This window comes from Panicum virgatum, chromosome 3N (assembly GCF_016808335.1).
Source record: "Panicum virgatum strain AP13 chromosome 3N, P.virgatum_v5, whole genome shotgun sequence".
Lineage (NCBI taxonomy): Eukaryota > Viridiplantae > Streptophyta > Magnoliopsida > Poales > Poaceae > Panicum > Panicum virgatum.
Genome location: NC_053147.1, coordinates 64,566,694 through 64,583,433, shown reverse-complemented (window position 1 = coordinate 64,583,433; position 16,740 = coordinate 64,566,694). Strand labels below are relative to the sequence as shown.

General features: G+C 44.5%; 3 protein-coding genes across 11 annotated transcripts; all 3 read left to right on the top strand.

Moving 5' to 3' along the window:
• Positions 1–1,663: 1,663 nt before the first annotated feature.
• Positions 1,664–4,192, top strand: LOC120666734 (adenine phosphoribosyltransferase 1). The gene is made up of 6 exons (XM_039946656.1): positions 1,664–1,938; positions 2,574–2,684; positions 2,813–2,905; positions 3,016–3,165; positions 3,392–3,450; positions 3,868–4,192. Exons 1-6 carry the CDS (start codon positions 1,713–1,715, stop codon positions 3,925–3,927), a joined length of 699 nt encoding a protein of 232 aa, XP_039802590.1. The 5' UTR covers positions 1,664–1,712; the 3' UTR covers positions 3,928–4,192.
• Positions 4,193–4,296: 104 nt separating this feature from the next.
• LOC120666733 (transcription factor RSL3-like) lies at positions 4,297–9,214 on the top strand. Its single transcript, XM_039946655.1, has 5 exons — positions 4,297–6,266; positions 6,361–8,185; positions 8,280–8,507; positions 8,607–8,738; positions 8,829–9,214. The coding sequence occupies exons 2-5, from the start codon at positions 7,724–7,726 to the stop codon at positions 8,913–8,915; spliced, it is 909 nt and encodes a 302-aa protein (XP_039802589.1). The 5' UTR covers positions 4,297–6,266; positions 6,361–7,723; the 3' UTR covers positions 8,916–9,214.
• Positions 9,215–11,215: 2,001 nt separating this feature from the next.
• On the top strand, positions 11,216–14,194 carry LOC120666730 (cytoplasmic tRNA 2-thiolation protein 2-like). Of its 9 annotated transcripts, none has more exons than XR_005671846.1 (9): positions 11,216–11,568; positions 11,822–12,170; positions 12,256–12,342; positions 12,432–12,553; positions 12,627–12,705; positions 12,873–13,267; positions 13,494–13,566; positions 13,697–13,769; positions 13,866–14,194. XR_005671846.1 is itself a non-coding variant. In XM_039946645.1 (8 exons), the coding sequence occupies exons 1-7, from the start codon at positions 11,258–11,260 to the stop codon at positions 13,537–13,539; spliced, it is 1,389 nt and encodes a 462-aa protein (XP_039802579.1). In that variant the 5' UTR covers positions 11,216–11,257; the 3' UTR covers positions 13,540–13,566; positions 13,697–14,194. The 9 variants fall into 9 exon arrangements, 4 of the variants coding, with proteins under 4 accessions (XP_039802579.1, XP_039802580.1, XP_039802581.1 ...); XR_005671847.1 differs by having other exon boundaries at positions 13,693–13,769; XR_005671848.1 differs by having other exon boundaries at positions 13,501–13,566; positions 13,697–14,194.
• Positions 14,195–16,740: the final 2,546 nt, after the last annotated feature.

Below are 16,740 nucleotides of genomic sequence, written 5' to 3'. Positions count from 1 at the left end.
TGTTATCACTTCGAAGCAGCCTCTGTGGTTAAGTTTTTTTTTCCCCGTGAAACAGTGAAGATAGAACAGCAAATATACTATGCCTGAAACTTGCAACTTGTGCAGTGCAAACTGTTGAGAGAAAAAGCCCGGCTATCTGAGCTCCAGAGCGACTCATCGTCTTTGAGATCTGGGGCAAAGGACGGATCAACATCACCGGGTTTCAGCAGATCTCCAAGCATTTCGTCCTTCCGGTGACACGGCAGGGCCGATGCGGGCAAAACCAAGTGTACATAACACATTCTCTGTAACTATAGCTAGTCGTCAGCTAACAGCAAACCTGCAGGTCTCACGCATCCCCTACCCCTAGTACAGTCGAATTGGTCGTAGCGAGGATTTGGGTCCATTTTGGTTCAACAAATCTCCTCTGCTGATGTTGTATCTGCTGACTTATCTGTTATGTTCGTATGTATTCAATGGAATTCTAATTGCAATCATATTTTTATTTGCCTTATCTGTCTTTTTATAATGGAAAGGAAATTATGGAATGCACTTTGTACACACACGTACACGGTGCCAGGTTTATGCATATTTGCAGCTGTCCAATCCAGACACAGATTCTTGATTTTGGCAGCTGCTGTCACAGATGCCGGCGGCTTGCCCGTACGGCTTTTGACTCAGCCTTGTTTAGTTGCAAAATTCAAATTTCAAAATTATTGTATCGAATGTTGTAGGCTTGCAGCATAATATATGGAATATTAAATTTAGATGAAATAAAAAACTAATTGTACAGTTTGCTTGTAAATTGCGAGATGAATTTAATAAACTTAATTAAATCGTAATTAGACACTAAATAGCTATGGTAAGACATGCTCTAATGAAAGATTAATTAGCTATTAGATTCATCTCCTAGTTTACAGACAGATTATGTAATTTATTTTGTAATTAATCAATGTTTAATAATTCAAATATGTCCCAGCATATACAATGTGACATTTACAGGTTCATTTTTTTTCATCTGAACAATACAAAATCCCATTTCATGCGCTTTCTCGCCTTTCGGAGATCGATTTTTGCTGCTGAATTTGAGCGAGGTTTTTCCTGCCAAAACCCCAAAAAAACAAGCGGGCAGCTGCTGGTTCCTTGCTCATGCAGCGTGCCGGCATGAGCCGCGTCACGAGCCCCACATGTCACCCGACCAATACCCCGTCCCGTGGGCCCGGCCCCGCGCACGCGCCTGGGCCGGCGTGTCGTCGGCCGCCGGCCGCCGGCTTGTGGTTGGTTGGTGGCGGCACGAACCACGCGCGCTCGACGGCGCGCCGGGGCCCACCAGGACATGGTGGTGGCGTCGCGTCGGCAAAGCGACTTGCTTCGCTTTACCCCACGTGTCAGTGTCACGGTCGGAGACGGCGCGGGGTACCTCCGTACCAAAATATAAAATATAAGTATTTGTTAATTTCTATTAATCATGTTTGATCATTCATTTTATTCAAAAAAATTAAAAATAATAAAAATAATTAAGATATATTTTAAACATATAAGATGATAAAATATGTCATAACAAAATAAATAATATTTTTATAAATTTTTTAGATAAAACGAATAATCAAATATATTATGATCAGTAGAAGTCAACAAATATTTATATTTATATTTTGGGATAGAGAGGTAGTATAACGGACCGGGGCCGACGGCGGCCCGATGCGAGGCGTGGCCCAGATAAAAAGGAGCACATGCCACTCCGGCTCCAGCCCCGCCTCCGCCTCCTCCCGCCGTCAGCCGCAGCAGCGTCGGCGCCGCCTTTTCCTCCGCGCGGGCCAGCCTCCGCCACCGGATCGAGCGCGCGCCTCACCGGCGGGCGTAGGCGGCGCGGGCCGGCGGTGGCCATGGCGTCCGGCGACGCGCGCGTGGCGGGGATCGCGTCCTCCATCCGCGTCATCCCCGACTTCCCCAAGCCAGGTGCCCCCCCCCCCCCCACCCCGCTTCTCCACCCCCTCTCGGCTCTCCCCACAAACAACCCCGCAGGATCGTCGCGTGGGTGGCTCGCGCTGCTCGATTCGGCCGATCGGCTTCGTGCCTGCGGCTGGCGGCGGCGGCAGCGTGGCCCGCCGTTGACTCGCGACTGTTCGTGGCATAGATTTGCTATCCAGTACTGGTACGGAGTAGCATCGTGGGGGCTGTGACGTGCGCGGGATTCCGGAGCTAGCGGTAACTGAAATGCGTAACCTGGCGTCACAGCATATTACTAAAGCGGTGAATAATATAAAAGGTACTAGAAACAGAGTAGATGTGATGGGTAAGCAAAAGGAAAAAAGTTGTTTTTTTCTTTAAATTTTGTTTACCTTCACATGCAAACTGCGTGCTGCGTAGCAGCCCGCGGGGATCGGCTAGCTGCTACTCACGTCTGCGTGACTGCGTTCTTCCTTCAATAGTGGGGGGGACTGAGGACCCCCGTGTATAACATGTCTCTGTGTAGTGTGATATTCTGTGCTGCTCGCGGTTTTCAAAAATAGTTTGTAGCTTTCTCTGTGTTGTGGGAAACGCAGCACTTGTTCTTTGTAATCACGCATCATTTTTCTTTTGTTTCTTTGTAGGGATCATGTTTCAGGACATCACGACGTTGCTCCTAGATCCGAAGGCGTTCCGCGACACGATCGACCTCTTTGTCGAGCGGTACAAGGACCAAGGGATCACGGTAGTTGCTGGTAATGTATACTTATGCAATACTTTTTTTTTTCATCAGATGACCTTACGATGAAAAAAAAAGGTCAGAATTGTAAGCAACGCGATCAACAACCCTACATTTCTCATATATTGTTGCCATGAAAAACAGGTGTTGAAGCTAGGGGTTTTATCTTTGGCCCTCCTATTGCTTTAGCCATAGGTGCAAAATTTGTACCTTTGAGAAAGCCAAAAAAGTTGCCAGGTCTGTATATCTACCGTTAACCTCTTAGCGTTGTTACTGTTGAACGACAATACTCAGAGCTCAAGATGAATGAAGTACTAGCTGACACTCTCCATCTATCTATTTACTAGGTGAGGTGATCTCCGAAGAATATTCTTTGGAATATGGCACTGACAAAATAGAAATGCATGTCGGAGCTGTGGAGGCTAATGATCGAGCACTTGTTGTTGATGATCTCATTGCCACCGGTGGAACACTGTGTGCAGCTGTCAAACTTCTTGGTGAGCTGCTGTCTTCAGTTTTACTTTGATTGTTATGTTGTGTACTGTACACAATGTTGTATAACCAATTAGCTAAATACTTTCCATCATGAAAAATCATCCTAAACGAGCAAAGTTGATTTATTGCTTCATGGTTACTATTCCGTTCTCACTTCGAATCACTTTTTCTATTCTTTATTCTATGCTGATGGTTTATTTACTTCAATTGTGTCCCTTTCCTTTTCAGAGCGTGTTGGAGCAAAGGTGGTTGAGTGTGCTTGTGTCATTGAATTGCCGGAATTGAAGGTATAATTTGCTTCTGATACACCAATGTCTCTGGTCAGATGCAGAAAAACATTATTTCTATTTGTATACCATAGTGGAGTTGCTGTCATGCTTTTACTAGGAGTTTCTATTTGCGTATACTATGTTCCTGGCAACTCCCATCATACAAAAGGGTAACATCAGATATTATGATTTGCACTAATGCATGGAAGGGAACAATTGAAGTCATGTCTGTAAGTTGATTATTCATAGGATTATCTAAGTTTTCAAGTATATATTGATGGCACTACCATCTCAGGTGTCAGAGTTCCACAGCTAAATAATTATAGTAGTCATCTAGGAGCAAAATGGAAACTAGTTAATGACGGAAAAATGTTTAGAGTGCCTGTTATGAGAAATTATCTTTGTTTACCATTCTAACTGTATGTTGTATTTTAGGGCCGGGACAAGCTAGGGGACAGGCCTGTTTTTGTCCTTGTGAAAGCGGACGGAGCATGATGAAACACAAGCACACAACTTAGGACATCTCAGAGTTGGCCCAGTTGATGTTCTCTCTCTAGAATCATTCTGGAAATGACACAGTATCCCATGCTACATTGGCTAGTTCCTAGCTGATGTTTAATAAAGTTTTATCTTTAAATTTGAGGCCATGAATTATTTGTCAATGTGGACGTGATTGCTGGTCCTTGTAAGGCTTATGTATGTGAAAACAGTGCCAGTTATTCACATCAATTGAGGATAATCCTTGTTGGAGTTTGTTGTCGTTGCTAGCAGCATTACTTTGTTTCTTGGTGCAATTATTCACATCACAATAGTTGTTTCTGAAGTGATTTGAGGAGATTATGCTACATGCAAGCTAAGGGGCCTGGTGGTCATGAGTTTATATTTCCCTGATGATCATGGATGCTATTTTCCCTGACCATTGATCATATTTGATTTAGATAGTTTCATGCGTGTCTACTTCGTATGCCTTTTGCCATCTCCTTTTATGCCAGGTGGCATTTGGTCTTGATTATTCCTGTTTGCAACTTGATTTTTTAATCCTTGGCCTTCAAAGGGTTGAACATGTGGAGACAATTTTGTTGCTCAGGTGATAAGGATTGTGAACATTTGACCAAGTATATTAATTTTGAACATGCATATTGCTTGGCAGTGAAACATTTAGGGGTGCATTGTGCAGTCCTTCCCGTGAGTCTTGCTATGATTAGACTGCTCTACCTATCTGTGAAAGGTGCTTTTGGAGGTGTCTGTTAATTGTATTGTAACATATCTTTGTCAGTTTGTATGTTTTATTAAAAGGAGAATTATTTCCTTAACTGAACCTTAAAGAATACTGCCATAACTGAATACTTAGAGTACAGTGCTATCTGCCTATCAACTTCTAGTTTCTAAATGAATTGAGCTTTCTGTTGAACATCCTGATTGATGATGTATAAGTCATATTTGACTTGAAGATTGTTATGTATTCAACAGTTGGTTTTCCAATCATCTGTTATTTTTATATTTGACAATGAACTTTTTGTATATGATCTCTGACTTGTAGTTTGTTATATTTTCTTTTGAAAGTCAATCTGTTTACTTTGACTTCTTTTGAAAGTCAATCGCACTTTTTACGGTAATTGTTTTTTGTTGTACTTGTGATAAGAGTGGGTGTGAATTGATAGTTTTATGAGATTGATCAATATTGATCTTTCTTTGTTTCATGGTTCTGGATACCAATGAATCCCTGTGAAATCTATCTCCATGGAAGTTCCCTTCACTTGAGTTTCTAACTTTCTATTGATTACAAAAATGGGTTAATTCAATAAAATCAAGCACAAGTTCTCATTATATCTTTCTGAGCATGATGACTTACCCATCAGTTAAAATGGAGGATCTTTTTGGAATATATTCTCTTATGTCATCTTAATGAGGAGATTAGTTGACTATATTTGGCTATGTTCCTTCTTATACACATGGTTTTTATGGACTACTGTGACTTTATTCTTTGTTCCTGCAATTTGCATCAAAGGTACATAGTTCTTGCCCCTGCAATTTGTATATGTGGTACATTGTCCTTGCCCAAGTTATCAGGGCAGAGGCTGCATAATTCGGTAATAGGAAAGTCTGCTTGACTAGTTTACTCTTTGGTTCAGCTTTTACTGATTACCTTCTCATGGTTTATTTCCAATGCGATTATTTTGTTTTCTGATCTGCAATCCTTAATGGAACTTGGCTTATGAGAATAATAGCATGTTAGCATTTGTGTAAGTCAATCAATACAATCAACTTTATAAACAATGGCACATACATGTTGTCAATGAAAGTGACAGAAATTTGTGTTGTGTAGTACTAATATATTAAGTTTATTAGACTCCGGTGGGTGGTGATCATTTAATATTGTTATGGTATACAACTGCCTTTGGCCTTTGTTAGAATTCACTCAGCGATGGAGACTAACTATTCACAAGTAATTTAAATATTCGATTTCATGCGTTTGTTTTTTCCAAATGTATTTGCTTCATTGTTTCTCAGAACTATTGGCCTGTCATATTTCATATTTTTGGGATAAGTAATGTTGAGATCATGATACTCCTATTTCTTTGAGAATAAAAAAAATGCATGAAAGATCTTAACTCAAGATATAGTTATTTTGTGCAAGCAAACATACTAATCTTAAGTTGTAGCTGTTCTTCAGGAAAACACAACAAGGCAACGCTATCAGCTGGCATAATTTATTGGTGCCATTTTCTGCACTTAGTTTACAAGCTAAAAAATAGAGAATATCTTTTTGGATCTCCAAAGAAGGTGATCCCTCAAGAAATTTGGCTTTCCCATGCTTTGAAGTTGAGTGTTGTGTAAGTCAGAAAATAAACATAGGTGTTTACTTGGCAATCATCATATATTATGTTCTTTGTTATGATGCTATTGATATATTGTTGGTTTGTTTAGGTATTCTATTCTATAATGTGTACTCGTGCAGTTTGGCCGCATAACATCAGAGGTACCATCGCTTCTTTCGTACAGCTAAAGGGTAAGAATCATGGACAATAAACAAATCTCATCTTGTTCCCTAAAATCATTTTCCTTGCCAGCATCTTAGCTGTTTCTGTTTGACAAGGAGAGGCAAGAAGTCCCTTTTGAGGACATGCCAGAAGTACAACTGATTTGTGCATTGTGGTGGATCTGAGTCATGTGCAGCTCTTAATTGCTAGATGGGTGCAGATCACTTCCTGCTGATTAGGATATCAGCAGCAGATCTCCAGCAGATTCAGATTTGTCGGGCATTTCGGAAACCTGACACCCTATGTGGAGACCTACATTGCTGCTTCCATTTTGGTGATGCACATGCTCATCGAATCGCAAAATGTGCTATAATCTGGATTTAAAATCCAACTGAGTTGCAGCTTGTGCCTTGGTTGACCTTCACAAAAGCGGCATTTTATACACCATCTGATGAACCTTTTGCACTTGTTCAGCCTTTTTCCTGTAAACTGCTGTTGTCTAAATTTCGTTTAGAACTGCATTGTATGAGGTTGTAGGAATGGACTAATTGCTATCTAAGTTCAGTTTCGAAAATTTCACTGGATTAACATAGTTCTTGTGTTTCAACTTTCAAATTTTGCCTTGGTTTGGAGTCTGTTTTTCTGCCTCTGGCAAGTACGGACAATCATTGAGGCTTTGGGAGTTCTGCAGGACACCAGTACATTCAACATTGAAGAATTGCATCAATCCTCGATATCAGCGGTGGCGTTGGCATATCTCCTTCAGTTTCTAAAGAATGTTCAGATTCCCTCCGCCATGTTCGTGCAGGCCTCTCTTCGCATCTCCAGTTTTCTTTATTCTATCTCTCTAACCAGCATTACACTCTTTTATTCTATTCTATTTTCTGAATCACTCCATGTCTCTGTTTAGAGATCATAGACTTCCTCTCCCTCCCCTTGATGAACCAAGTGTCCCCAATCATTGAACCTTCTTCTCAGACACTGTAATCTTGGATAAGCCTCTGTTTTGTCTACCAGCTAGCAGTTGAAGTTTTCTGATCTTGTAACCTTCACATCTCCATGATGTACCTTGGTTGATTTTAATTGTTAAGCCATAAACTTCACCCCAGCCGTGGACTGCCATTTCTTTAATCATAGTCACATTTTTTAAATTTGAAGATGACGCTCAGCAACCTTTCTGAATTCTGGTTCCTGAACAGTATAAAAACACCTCCACAGTTGTGCATTAGTCTTCATCCAGCAAACATCTGAGACACACAACACACACTAGACAATCAATCCTGACCTCTAGGTGCCCATTGTACATCACAATGGAGGCTGGAGGGTTGATCGCTGAGGTCGGTTGGACCGAGTTCGACTTTCTGTCGCATGGAGAGGAATCGGAGGTAATGGCGCAGCTGCTTGGTGCCTTCCCCTCCCATGGTGAGGAAGGCCACCATGAGCTGCCTTGGTCCGACCAAGCTTCCAATGCATACAGTGACAACATTGGAAGCAGCCTTGCTGTCCCACCTGCATATGAGGGCTACTGTTTCAGTGACTCAAATGAAGCTCTGAGGATCAGCTCCTGCATTGCACCTGATGACCTGAGCTCGGTCCAGGAGTATAGTGCAACCGAGTTTGTCAACATGTTCTCAAACCATTCCCCTAATTTTTATGGGAATGGTGATGGCAGCTGTGAGGATCTGGATGACCCAAGCATGATCATGCTCGACTCAGTAAGTGCTACCAACAAGAGAAAGCACTTGGCTGAAGAACTTGATGGCAAAACAAGAGTAAGTATTCATGATTATCCTTCTGACCATCAGTATTGCAGCTATAAAACCTCTCGTTACTAATGTAAATGCTTAATAAAATGAATGAATGCAGGGCCGGAAATGCGCAAGGAAAGGTGAAACAAAGCGAACGAAGAGGGCCAAACGGAGTGGAGATGAGGATGCGAGTATGGCCATCGCGAGTGGAAGCCCAACAAGTTGCTGCACCTCTGACAGTGACTCCAATGGCTCTCTGGAGTCTGCAGATGCTGATGCTCGTCCGAAAGGCAAGGCTCGGGCAGGCCGCGGCGCAACAACTGAACCCCAGAGCATCTATGCAAGGGTACTACTATATATGATCATCCTATTTTGTTTGTTCATGAAAGTAGCTCCTCTTTCTAACTGGATCTGACAATACTGTTGCTGTTCTTTGGTTATGCAGAAAAGGAGGGAAAGGATCAATGAGAGGCTGAAGATTCTGCAGAACCTGGTGCCCAACGGGACCAAAGTAGATATCAGCACCATGCTTGAGGAGGCAGTCCACTATGTGAAGTTCCTGCAGCTTCAGATCAGGGTGAGGATTTGCAGAGTCTGATTCAGTTGGCACCATCCATAGTGTTGCACAGCAACATTCCGCTGACATTTTCCTTTTCTGAATCTGCAGCTGCTGAGCTCGGATGACATGTGGATGTATGCACCAATCGCATACAACGGGATGAACATCGGGATCGATCTGAACATGGATAGATGATCAAAACGCGAACCGATGAAATGTGCTTGGAATAACAAGTCTGTAACCTTTTTTTTACAGTTCAAGGACCATAGGTGCGGAAGCAGCCTGCTAGGCGGAGGCTCTGAAACTTCTGAAGGCAAGGAGTTACAGTTGCCTACTTCACCAATCATCACTTACATGAAGAGACGATTTTACTCCCAAATTGCAGGGGACATTTTTTTTCTTCTTCTTTTGTCTTGAGAAGAGGGGTCTTTTAACAATGCCAGTAAACCGAGATCTTTTTTCCTTTATGTAAACTGTACAAGTTTTTGCCTATTAAGACCTTACCAGCAAATAACACAACCACACTTCGTTGACCTTTGACAGTTTGATCAAATCTCGCCTCTTGGGGCTTGCATTTTAAACGTTTCAAAATGTAGGCCCTGTTTGGATACTTGGTTAGAAGTTAGAGTTAGAGTTAGTTTCTAGCTCTAGACTAACTCTCAACTAATTCTAACCCAAGTGGTGTTTGGATGCAAGAATTAGAGTTAGATTAAAGACACTTTTCCAATCATTTGGCTGGATCTAGTGTGGCCAGCTCTTGTGTGTCCTCCTGCCACTCACAAGTGTCACAGAAGAACTCCCTTTGATACTCTGATTCAAACATCTTGGACATAGCAAACACAGACTCAGACACATGGCCGGAGCCGAATGCTTGCCCACGGCCAGCACTCCCCGGTGCAGGGGGACGCCGTCCACGCAGGCCGCTGCCGCTTGACCCTGACGCCGGTGCGCGGGTGCCTCGACGACGGCAGTTGGGTGCCGCGGTAGCCGAGTTCGCGCGCTGCCTCAGGCCACCACCGTTTCCTCCTCCGCGACCGGCTCCCGCCGAGGAGCTGCCGCCAAAGAGGTTCTGCCGTGCGGAGGGTGCCGTCGGAGTCGTCCATCCATCTCCCGCTCCGGCACGGGGTGCACGATAAGGAGGGAGTCCGGAGCTCCTGCCACGGCCAGGGGGGAGCTCGATGTCGTCGCCCTGGAGGAAGGCTCCGTACTGTCGAAGACTCGGGAACTCGTCCGCTGCGGTCGCTTGCGAGTTGAGGTCGAAGCCGCCGCGGGCAGGGGGACCGTGACCAGGGCCGCTCGCCGACGGCTGCTGGCTCCAGGCGTTGGCGCCGGCGAAGGAGTCCTGCGAGGCCCAGTCGTTGCCGTTGCCGTCGAAGCCATCCCCGTCCATTGTGGAGCTTGGAGAGCGGGGGGGGGGGGCGTTCCTGGACAGGCGTTGGCGCCAGTCGGGGGGCGCCTGGCCGAGGAAGACGCGCCGGGGAGCCGGTCGGAGAGGGGCCGCGCCGAGGAGCCGCTCGGAGGGAGGCCACGCCGGGGAGCAGCTTGGAGGGGGCCCGCCCTGGGGAGCAAGGAGCAGCTCGGAGGGGGGCAGCGCCGGGGAGGGCGAGCGGCGGCGCCGGATCCGCGCGCCAGGCGCCCTGGTCGCCAGGGGGGTCGGGAACGGAGGGGGTGCGCTGGGTCGGGAGGGGAAGGGGGTCGCCACAGCCAGATCCAGATTGGAAAAAAAACATGGGCCCCACCACTCTAACCCAAATAAGCACCCCTTAGGGGGGATAGTTTTTTGGGGTGGGTTAGATGCATCTAACCCACTCTAACCCACCCTGTTTTGCTACTTTTGGGTTAGATGGCTCCAATCTAACACAATCTAACTCTAACCCATAGATCCAAACAGTTCCGTAGTATGCTCTTGCACAAGAGCAATGCCCACAATAAACGCAAAAGACAGAGAAGACGAACTGCACAAATTATATTGCTACACGCTGATCCAAAATTCAGAATACATGTCATTCTAAAGTTACAATTCCTTCCGGTCAAATGTTTTTAGACTTTTGACTACCAATATGAAAAACTTCATAGGCCAAGATAATTCATCACAGAAAAAAAAATCGAGGAAATTGCCGGTCAAACGTGTCAATGAAAGGCAAGCAAAACGAATATGTTTTGATGCAATTTGAAATGGGAACTCCTAAAAAACTTCCACCTATTGCTGGCGTGGCATCTTATATGTTTGCATCTTCCACCCAAAAAAAATGTTTGCATCAAATCATCAATAATTCTTCAGTAGCGGGCTGGTGAAATGATGGACCATGGCCTGGCCCAAAGGAAACATGTACCCAATCATAACGTTATGTTGGGCTTAGTGATCTCTAATTTCGTTTCGTTTTTGGGCTCGCCAACTCCATATGGGCCGAAAACGAGGCCCAATAGACGCTTCGCACGCGCACGTCACGTGAGCGGGGAGGGCAAGAAGGGAATCCCAAACCCTTAGACCCACGCGCCGCCCCCCGTCCGAACCCTCCTTCTCCCTCGCGCCTGCCATGGCCGCCGCCTCCGCCTGCGGCGGCGCAGGCTGCGGGCCGCACTGCTCCTCCCCCTCCGCCGCAGGCGCCGAGGAGGGCGATCCGGTGGAGAGGATGGCCCGCCTTTCGGTCGCCGCCGGCGCCACCACCACGTGCGGCAAGTGCGACGGCGGCGGCCCCGCCGTCGCGGTGTCCGGGGGCGCTGGCATGTGTCGGGAATGCTTCCGGGCCTACCTGTTCGGGAAGTTCAAGCTCGCCGTCACCAGCAACGCCATGGTGCGCCCCACCGACGCCATCCTCCTCGCCTTCTCCGGCGGCCCCGCCTCCAGGTCCCCGATTCTCCTGAGTTTCCCCTTGTCATTACTGTATCTTCTCCCTACCGGGTAGTTTGGGAAAAAATTCTGCACTGAGGCGGAAATCAATATACACAAGGTTAATTAACCAGGCATTTGGTTTGAGCTGTGTTACAAACAATTGAGTGGTAGGATGAACAGTTATAGGCCTTTAGGTTCATATATTTTGCTTTGCTTGCATGGTTTTGTTATAAATCCCATTGAATTTAAGTGTTGCTGTGCAACCTAGGGTGGCTCTGCAATTCATACATGAGATGCAGTCCAAGGCGATCCAGAGCTGGGAGACGAGCAACTCGCAGGCCCTGCCGGCCTTCGGCGTTGGCGTTGCATTTGTTGACGAGAGTGCCGTTTCGGCGAGGCCGGAACACGAAACTGAGACGGCGACTGAAGATATCAAGTCGATCGTGTCGAGTTTGTCCCCAGGCAATAAGCAAGTGCATTTTGCCCCTCTTGAGGACGTGTTCTCATCCGGATCAGAGGACAAGGCAGCCAGGCTGAAGGAGGTGCTCGGCATGATCGATGATGAGACAGGGAGGGACGACTTTGTTTGGTGCTTGCGCATGCTTTCACTGCAGCAGGTGCTTCCCTTCAGTGCTTGCCCATCCATGCTTTCAAGTGCTTTTAGGTATGGAACTTACAATTTGTTGTTGATATTTTGCTCAGATTGCACTGGAAAATGGCTACACCAAGATCATGCTAGGGACATGCGCCTCTGGAATAGCATGTCATGTGCTATCTGCCACCGTGAAGGTATATTGCTAATTTGGTGATGCTTGATAGTTGTTGAAAAGATCATGAGAGAGTGTTGAGTGCATGACTGAATTACCAATTCTTCCCAGGGGCAAGGCTACTCTTTACCAGCTGATGTCCAATATGTCGATACACGGTGGGAAGTACCTGTGGTTCTTCCACTCCATGATTGCCTGGCCCAAGAGCTTAGCTTGCTCTGTGAACTTGATAGGTAAGATTGTCTGTTTCAACAAATTGGCTGTTGTCCTCAAAATGTCTTTTATTCTAATGGGTTCTATCCTCAGTTTAAAGACGCAGCAACTTCTTGATAGGCCTTGCAGTGGCATCAACAGCTTAGTTGCTTCCTTTGTTTCACGGCTAAGGGTAGGCCATCTTGTTCATTGCATGTCAGTTGCTTACCGACTTAAAATTTTTGCTATCTGAATTGAACTAAAGCTGAAGCTATAATCTTGTTTGGTGACTACTTTTATGAATGTCTTGTGGAGCACCACAAGCCATAATTTTTAACATTTTCTAATTTCTATTTACAGGAAGAGAATCCTTCTCGAGAGCATACCATTTTAAGAACTGCACAAAAGCTTAAGCCATTCTCTTTTAACAAGTTCTCAGCAAACGGCTATCATGATTTCCTGCCATCACGGCTTCGTCCCAAGTTTCAGAATGTTGATACCAACGACTCTACTTTCTCAGAGATTCTCTGCCTGATATGTGGAAGCCCGTTCAGTGAATCAGAACTCCAGAATTTGGAAAACACGAAGCACAAGGCCCAGAAGAAAATTGATGTTTATACTGCTCATTGTTGTCAAAGCTGCCATTTCCAGATTCTACCAGCTGCTACAGATACATATGAACATTTCTTTTCACTACTACCGAAGTTTTGGACTGAGAAAGTGGACGCTGCATCTGTCAGCAATAGCTCACTAAGGTGAGGCTGACGTTCTTTCTTTAGAGGCTGCCTCATGTCTGGGTCTTTACAGTGCAGGTTCCCACTGTTATACTAAAGGAAAACATGAAACCTTCTGTACATCTTCTTAGCATAATATTTAGTCTATGTCACCACTTGTCTCTGTATGTTCAGCACTCCATTCATTTGCTAATATTATATCTTTTTTGTTATTCAGTGCACTCATACTGTGAACTGTTTCTTTCAGAGATCAGATAAAGGACTACCTGCTGGAAGAAGATGATGTAAACTGAAACTATAACTTTGGTGAACCCAAACTTGTGAGAAATTTCGCTTGATTTCATGATTAAAGTTGACCCAGTCACGTTTTTTTCTTCATATGGTAACGTCAGAGTGCTGGCTTATACTGACACACATGTTTTACTTCCGTTGGTCTGTTGTGCAAGAAAGCCAGAAGAGATCTGGTTCTGATTATACCTCACACATCATGCATAATACCTATGGATAACAATGTTTCTCTCCAGTAAGGCACTGCTTTTATTCAGATTTGTGAAACATCCTTACATTAATTATACATTACTATTCTTGACTCGGTCCCTGGCATTCTGTAATTCTTCAGTCTTCAGACTTATCTGGAATGTATAGTGATCAGGCAAACCATCTCGTGCCAGCAAGTTTCCACTGATTTCAGAAGACAACACAGGTTGGATAGCTGAAGGTTTCCCACTTCCATGTGATTTCATATTGATTGGTCTGTACTGTGCCAACTATTCTGCAGCAAAGATTGTACCAAGATGAATTTTGGACCTTTTCATTTTCTGTATAAATCTTGTATTTACTTCCGTTGTAATCTTACTCCTTTGTATTGGATTCGAAGGATACTCTTTAGACAGACAGATATATGCTGCATCCTGGTCCTTGGTTGGGCTGAAGGGATGCACATCCTAATCCTATCCCAAATGCAATATATACACATCACACTTCCTTCAAAAAAAAAAAACTATACACATCGCACATCGCATACAGAATACAATACTAAGTTGCAGGAAACAAAAATGGTAATGACACTGCAGATAAGTGGTCCCTTGCGTTTTGCTTTGGACAACTATCTAATCAACTTGCTTTTCACTACATTATCATGTTACTCTAATATTTCATTCCTGTAATTGGCAGTAAGTCATTTTCTACTAAACCGCTGGCTGTCTTTTCCCCTGCAATTTAGTGCATTGTCTCTTCAACTGACCACCACGTTACAAGTGTATTGGAGACCTTTCTTGTGAAATGCATCGCATGCGTGCTTGCATCCATGTGCACTTCTCATTGTTGCTGAACCCACACACTGATCAAACATTGGGAACCTATATCATACAAGTAATTAGGTTAAAGCTTGTAAAGGTTAGACCTTTTGGTTAGCCACTTTAATCTGATTGGGTTGGCATAAAGCCTGGCCAGTAATCTTAGCCAACGTGCAAGGGCTTATCCAGCTTTTCATCATTGCATACAAAGTCCCGCAAGGGCCTACAGAGCCTTCATTTTAGATGGTTGGAGCAGGATTTATAAAACCGACTGCCTGCTGATAGATGATGTTGATGGATTCTGGCAGAGCTTGACAAAATATTTCGAACTTTCAAATGTTCTCCATTGCAAACTTCAAAGCATGAGAATAGAATAAGGCAAATGTTGGTCAATAGTCCACGAAAATGGTCCATAACTCTCTGCAGGTTGGGCAGACAGCCTTCAGGGTGTGGTGCCTGCTCTGGTCTGGTCTGGTCTGTACTTCTCATCATCATCAGCAGGAAGTGTTATATTTTGTTCTTGTTAGAAGGATTCATTAGTTGCTAATGGTTGCAATTGGCACCCAAAATTGCTTTTGAACTCGTGCTTTAAAATCTCTGTAGATCTATGCAGCATGGGTGGCAGGCACTCTGTCCTGAGCTATCCAATCAACCCATCCTTGTGGTATTGTTGTCCATGACGTTGCATGGCAGTGGTACTGCGTGTACTACCATCAACAGGAGAGGCGGTGCTTCATCATCAATTGTTTTCTCTTTGGGCAGCAAGACAGACCCCCAAATAGGCCTGGAAACAAAAGGTAACAAATAGGGCTACCAGATATTGCTCTTCTACTACCCAGCTTCATATCATAGTCTCAAGTTCATACTGTAGCATAATTGGTGTTTTGGTGACTCAAAAGGCTAACCTAGGCTAATGCTACAACTAGCATGTTCAAGTTTGGCACTTGTAGAGTTTAGCCACTGTGTGACTTTAAGTGTGTTTAGAGGACAAGACCTCCATCCACACAGTGCCCACCTTTGCTTACTTCATTCTAGCAAGCAAAGGCCCATTGTGTCTCCTAGTGATTGGCACAGCCTTCTGCTGTCATTGAAATATGGAGATGGGGGAGGAAGCTAAGGGGGCCCGGTGACATTGACATGACCAAACCTGGGTTTCATTTGTTTATTTTATTATCATGCTTTGATCCAAAAGCTAGAAGCATTGGTCAAAGAAAACATTGGGGCGTTCAGTTCCCAAAAATTTTCACCTTAAAATTTATGCCTTCTCCTTTGGACACATGCATGGAGCACTAAATGTAGTTAAACAATAAAACTAATTGCACAGTTTGGATGTACACGACGAAACGAATCTTTTAAGCATAATTAGTGCATGATTAGCTATAAGTGCTACAGTAACCCACATGTGCTAATGATGTGATCAAAGGCGTCAAAAGATTCGTCTCGCGGTTTTCAGGTGAGTTCTGAAATTAATTTTTTAATTAGTGTCCGAAAAGCCCTCCCGACATTTGATCAAACCGTTGATGTGACACCCAAAAAAATCTGCTCTCTGGTTCTAGTTTACTTGCTAGTTGATAGCAGCATCAGTGCAGTTTCTGAAACTTGCTTCAGCAAAGTGGGTGTGGGTGCACAACTGCACCCATGGAATAACACTCTGCTCTCTGGTTCTAGTTTACTTGCTAGTTGCTGCTGTTATCATCTCGTCTGCATTAGGTTTGCCTAATACTAGTAATAATTCGAAAGACTGATGAGGTTCTAGTCAACACTTGTGGCTTGATTCTTGAATTATTGAATACTAGGATGTACACATGGCGTCTCTCTCTCTCTACTGTGGGGGCTGGGGGAACCTGAATTCAGGGCTGGGCTATGCAGGGCCCTGTAGCAGAACTTTTTTTTAGCAGGCCCTGTAGCAGACTTGACAAGATGTGTCCTGGGTTGCTTGATTCGTGACACATACCTGCAGGCTTGCAACTCATAAGACATAACTGCATGTCCATGAGATCGAATTCAAATGTCTTGGCTGGTTTGTACCATTCATGTACAATTGTCCGCCGCAGACGACATTGCTGTGCAGCATGGCTTGTACAATCTTTGATGCAGCGTGCTGGTTCCACATGCAGGACCGTCGGTCACAGTGGATCAACACGGCAGCAGTAGTGAACTCTGGCATTTTGATTTCCTGGTGGTTTCTACAATTCTTCT

Bases quoted from the DNA above. Each gene is read 5' to 3' on its own strand.
- LOC120666733 (XM_039946655.1), top strand. From the start codon at position 7,724: ATGGAGGCTGGAGGGTTGATCGCTGAGGTCGGTTGGACCGAGTTCGAC. The intron at 8,186-8,279 runs GTAAGTATTCAT...GAATGAATGCAG, and splicing joins AACTTGATGGCAAAACAAGA to GGCCGGAAATGCGCAAGGAA. The intron at 8,739-8,828 runs GTGAGGATTTGC...CTGAATCTGCAG, and splicing joins TCCTGCAGCTTCAGATCAGG to CTGCTGAGCTCGGATGACAT.
- LOC120666730 (XM_039946645.1), top strand. From the start codon at position 11,258: ATGGCCGCCGCCTCCGCCTGCGGCGGCGCAGGCTGCGGGCCGCACTGC. The intron at 11,569-11,821 runs GTCCCCGATTCT...TGTGCAACCTAG, and splicing joins TCCGGCGGCCCCGCCTCCAG to GGTGGCTCTGCAATTCATAC. The intron at 12,343-12,431 runs GTATATTGCTAA...AATTCTTCCCAG, and splicing joins TGCTATCTGCCACCGTGAAG to GGGCAAGGCTACTCTTTACC.
- LOC120666734 (XM_039946656.1), top strand. From the start codon at position 1,713: ATGCCACTCCGGCTCCAGCCCCGCCTCCGCCTCCTCCCGCCGTCAGCC. The intron at 1,939-2,573 runs GTGCCCCCCCCC...GTTTCTTTGTAG, and splicing joins CCCCGACTTCCCCAAGCCAG to GGATCATGTTTCAGGACATC. The intron at 2,906-3,015 runs GTCTGTATATCT...TCTATTTACTAG, and splicing joins AAAGCCAAAAAAGTTGCCAG to GTGAGGTGATCTCCGAAGAA.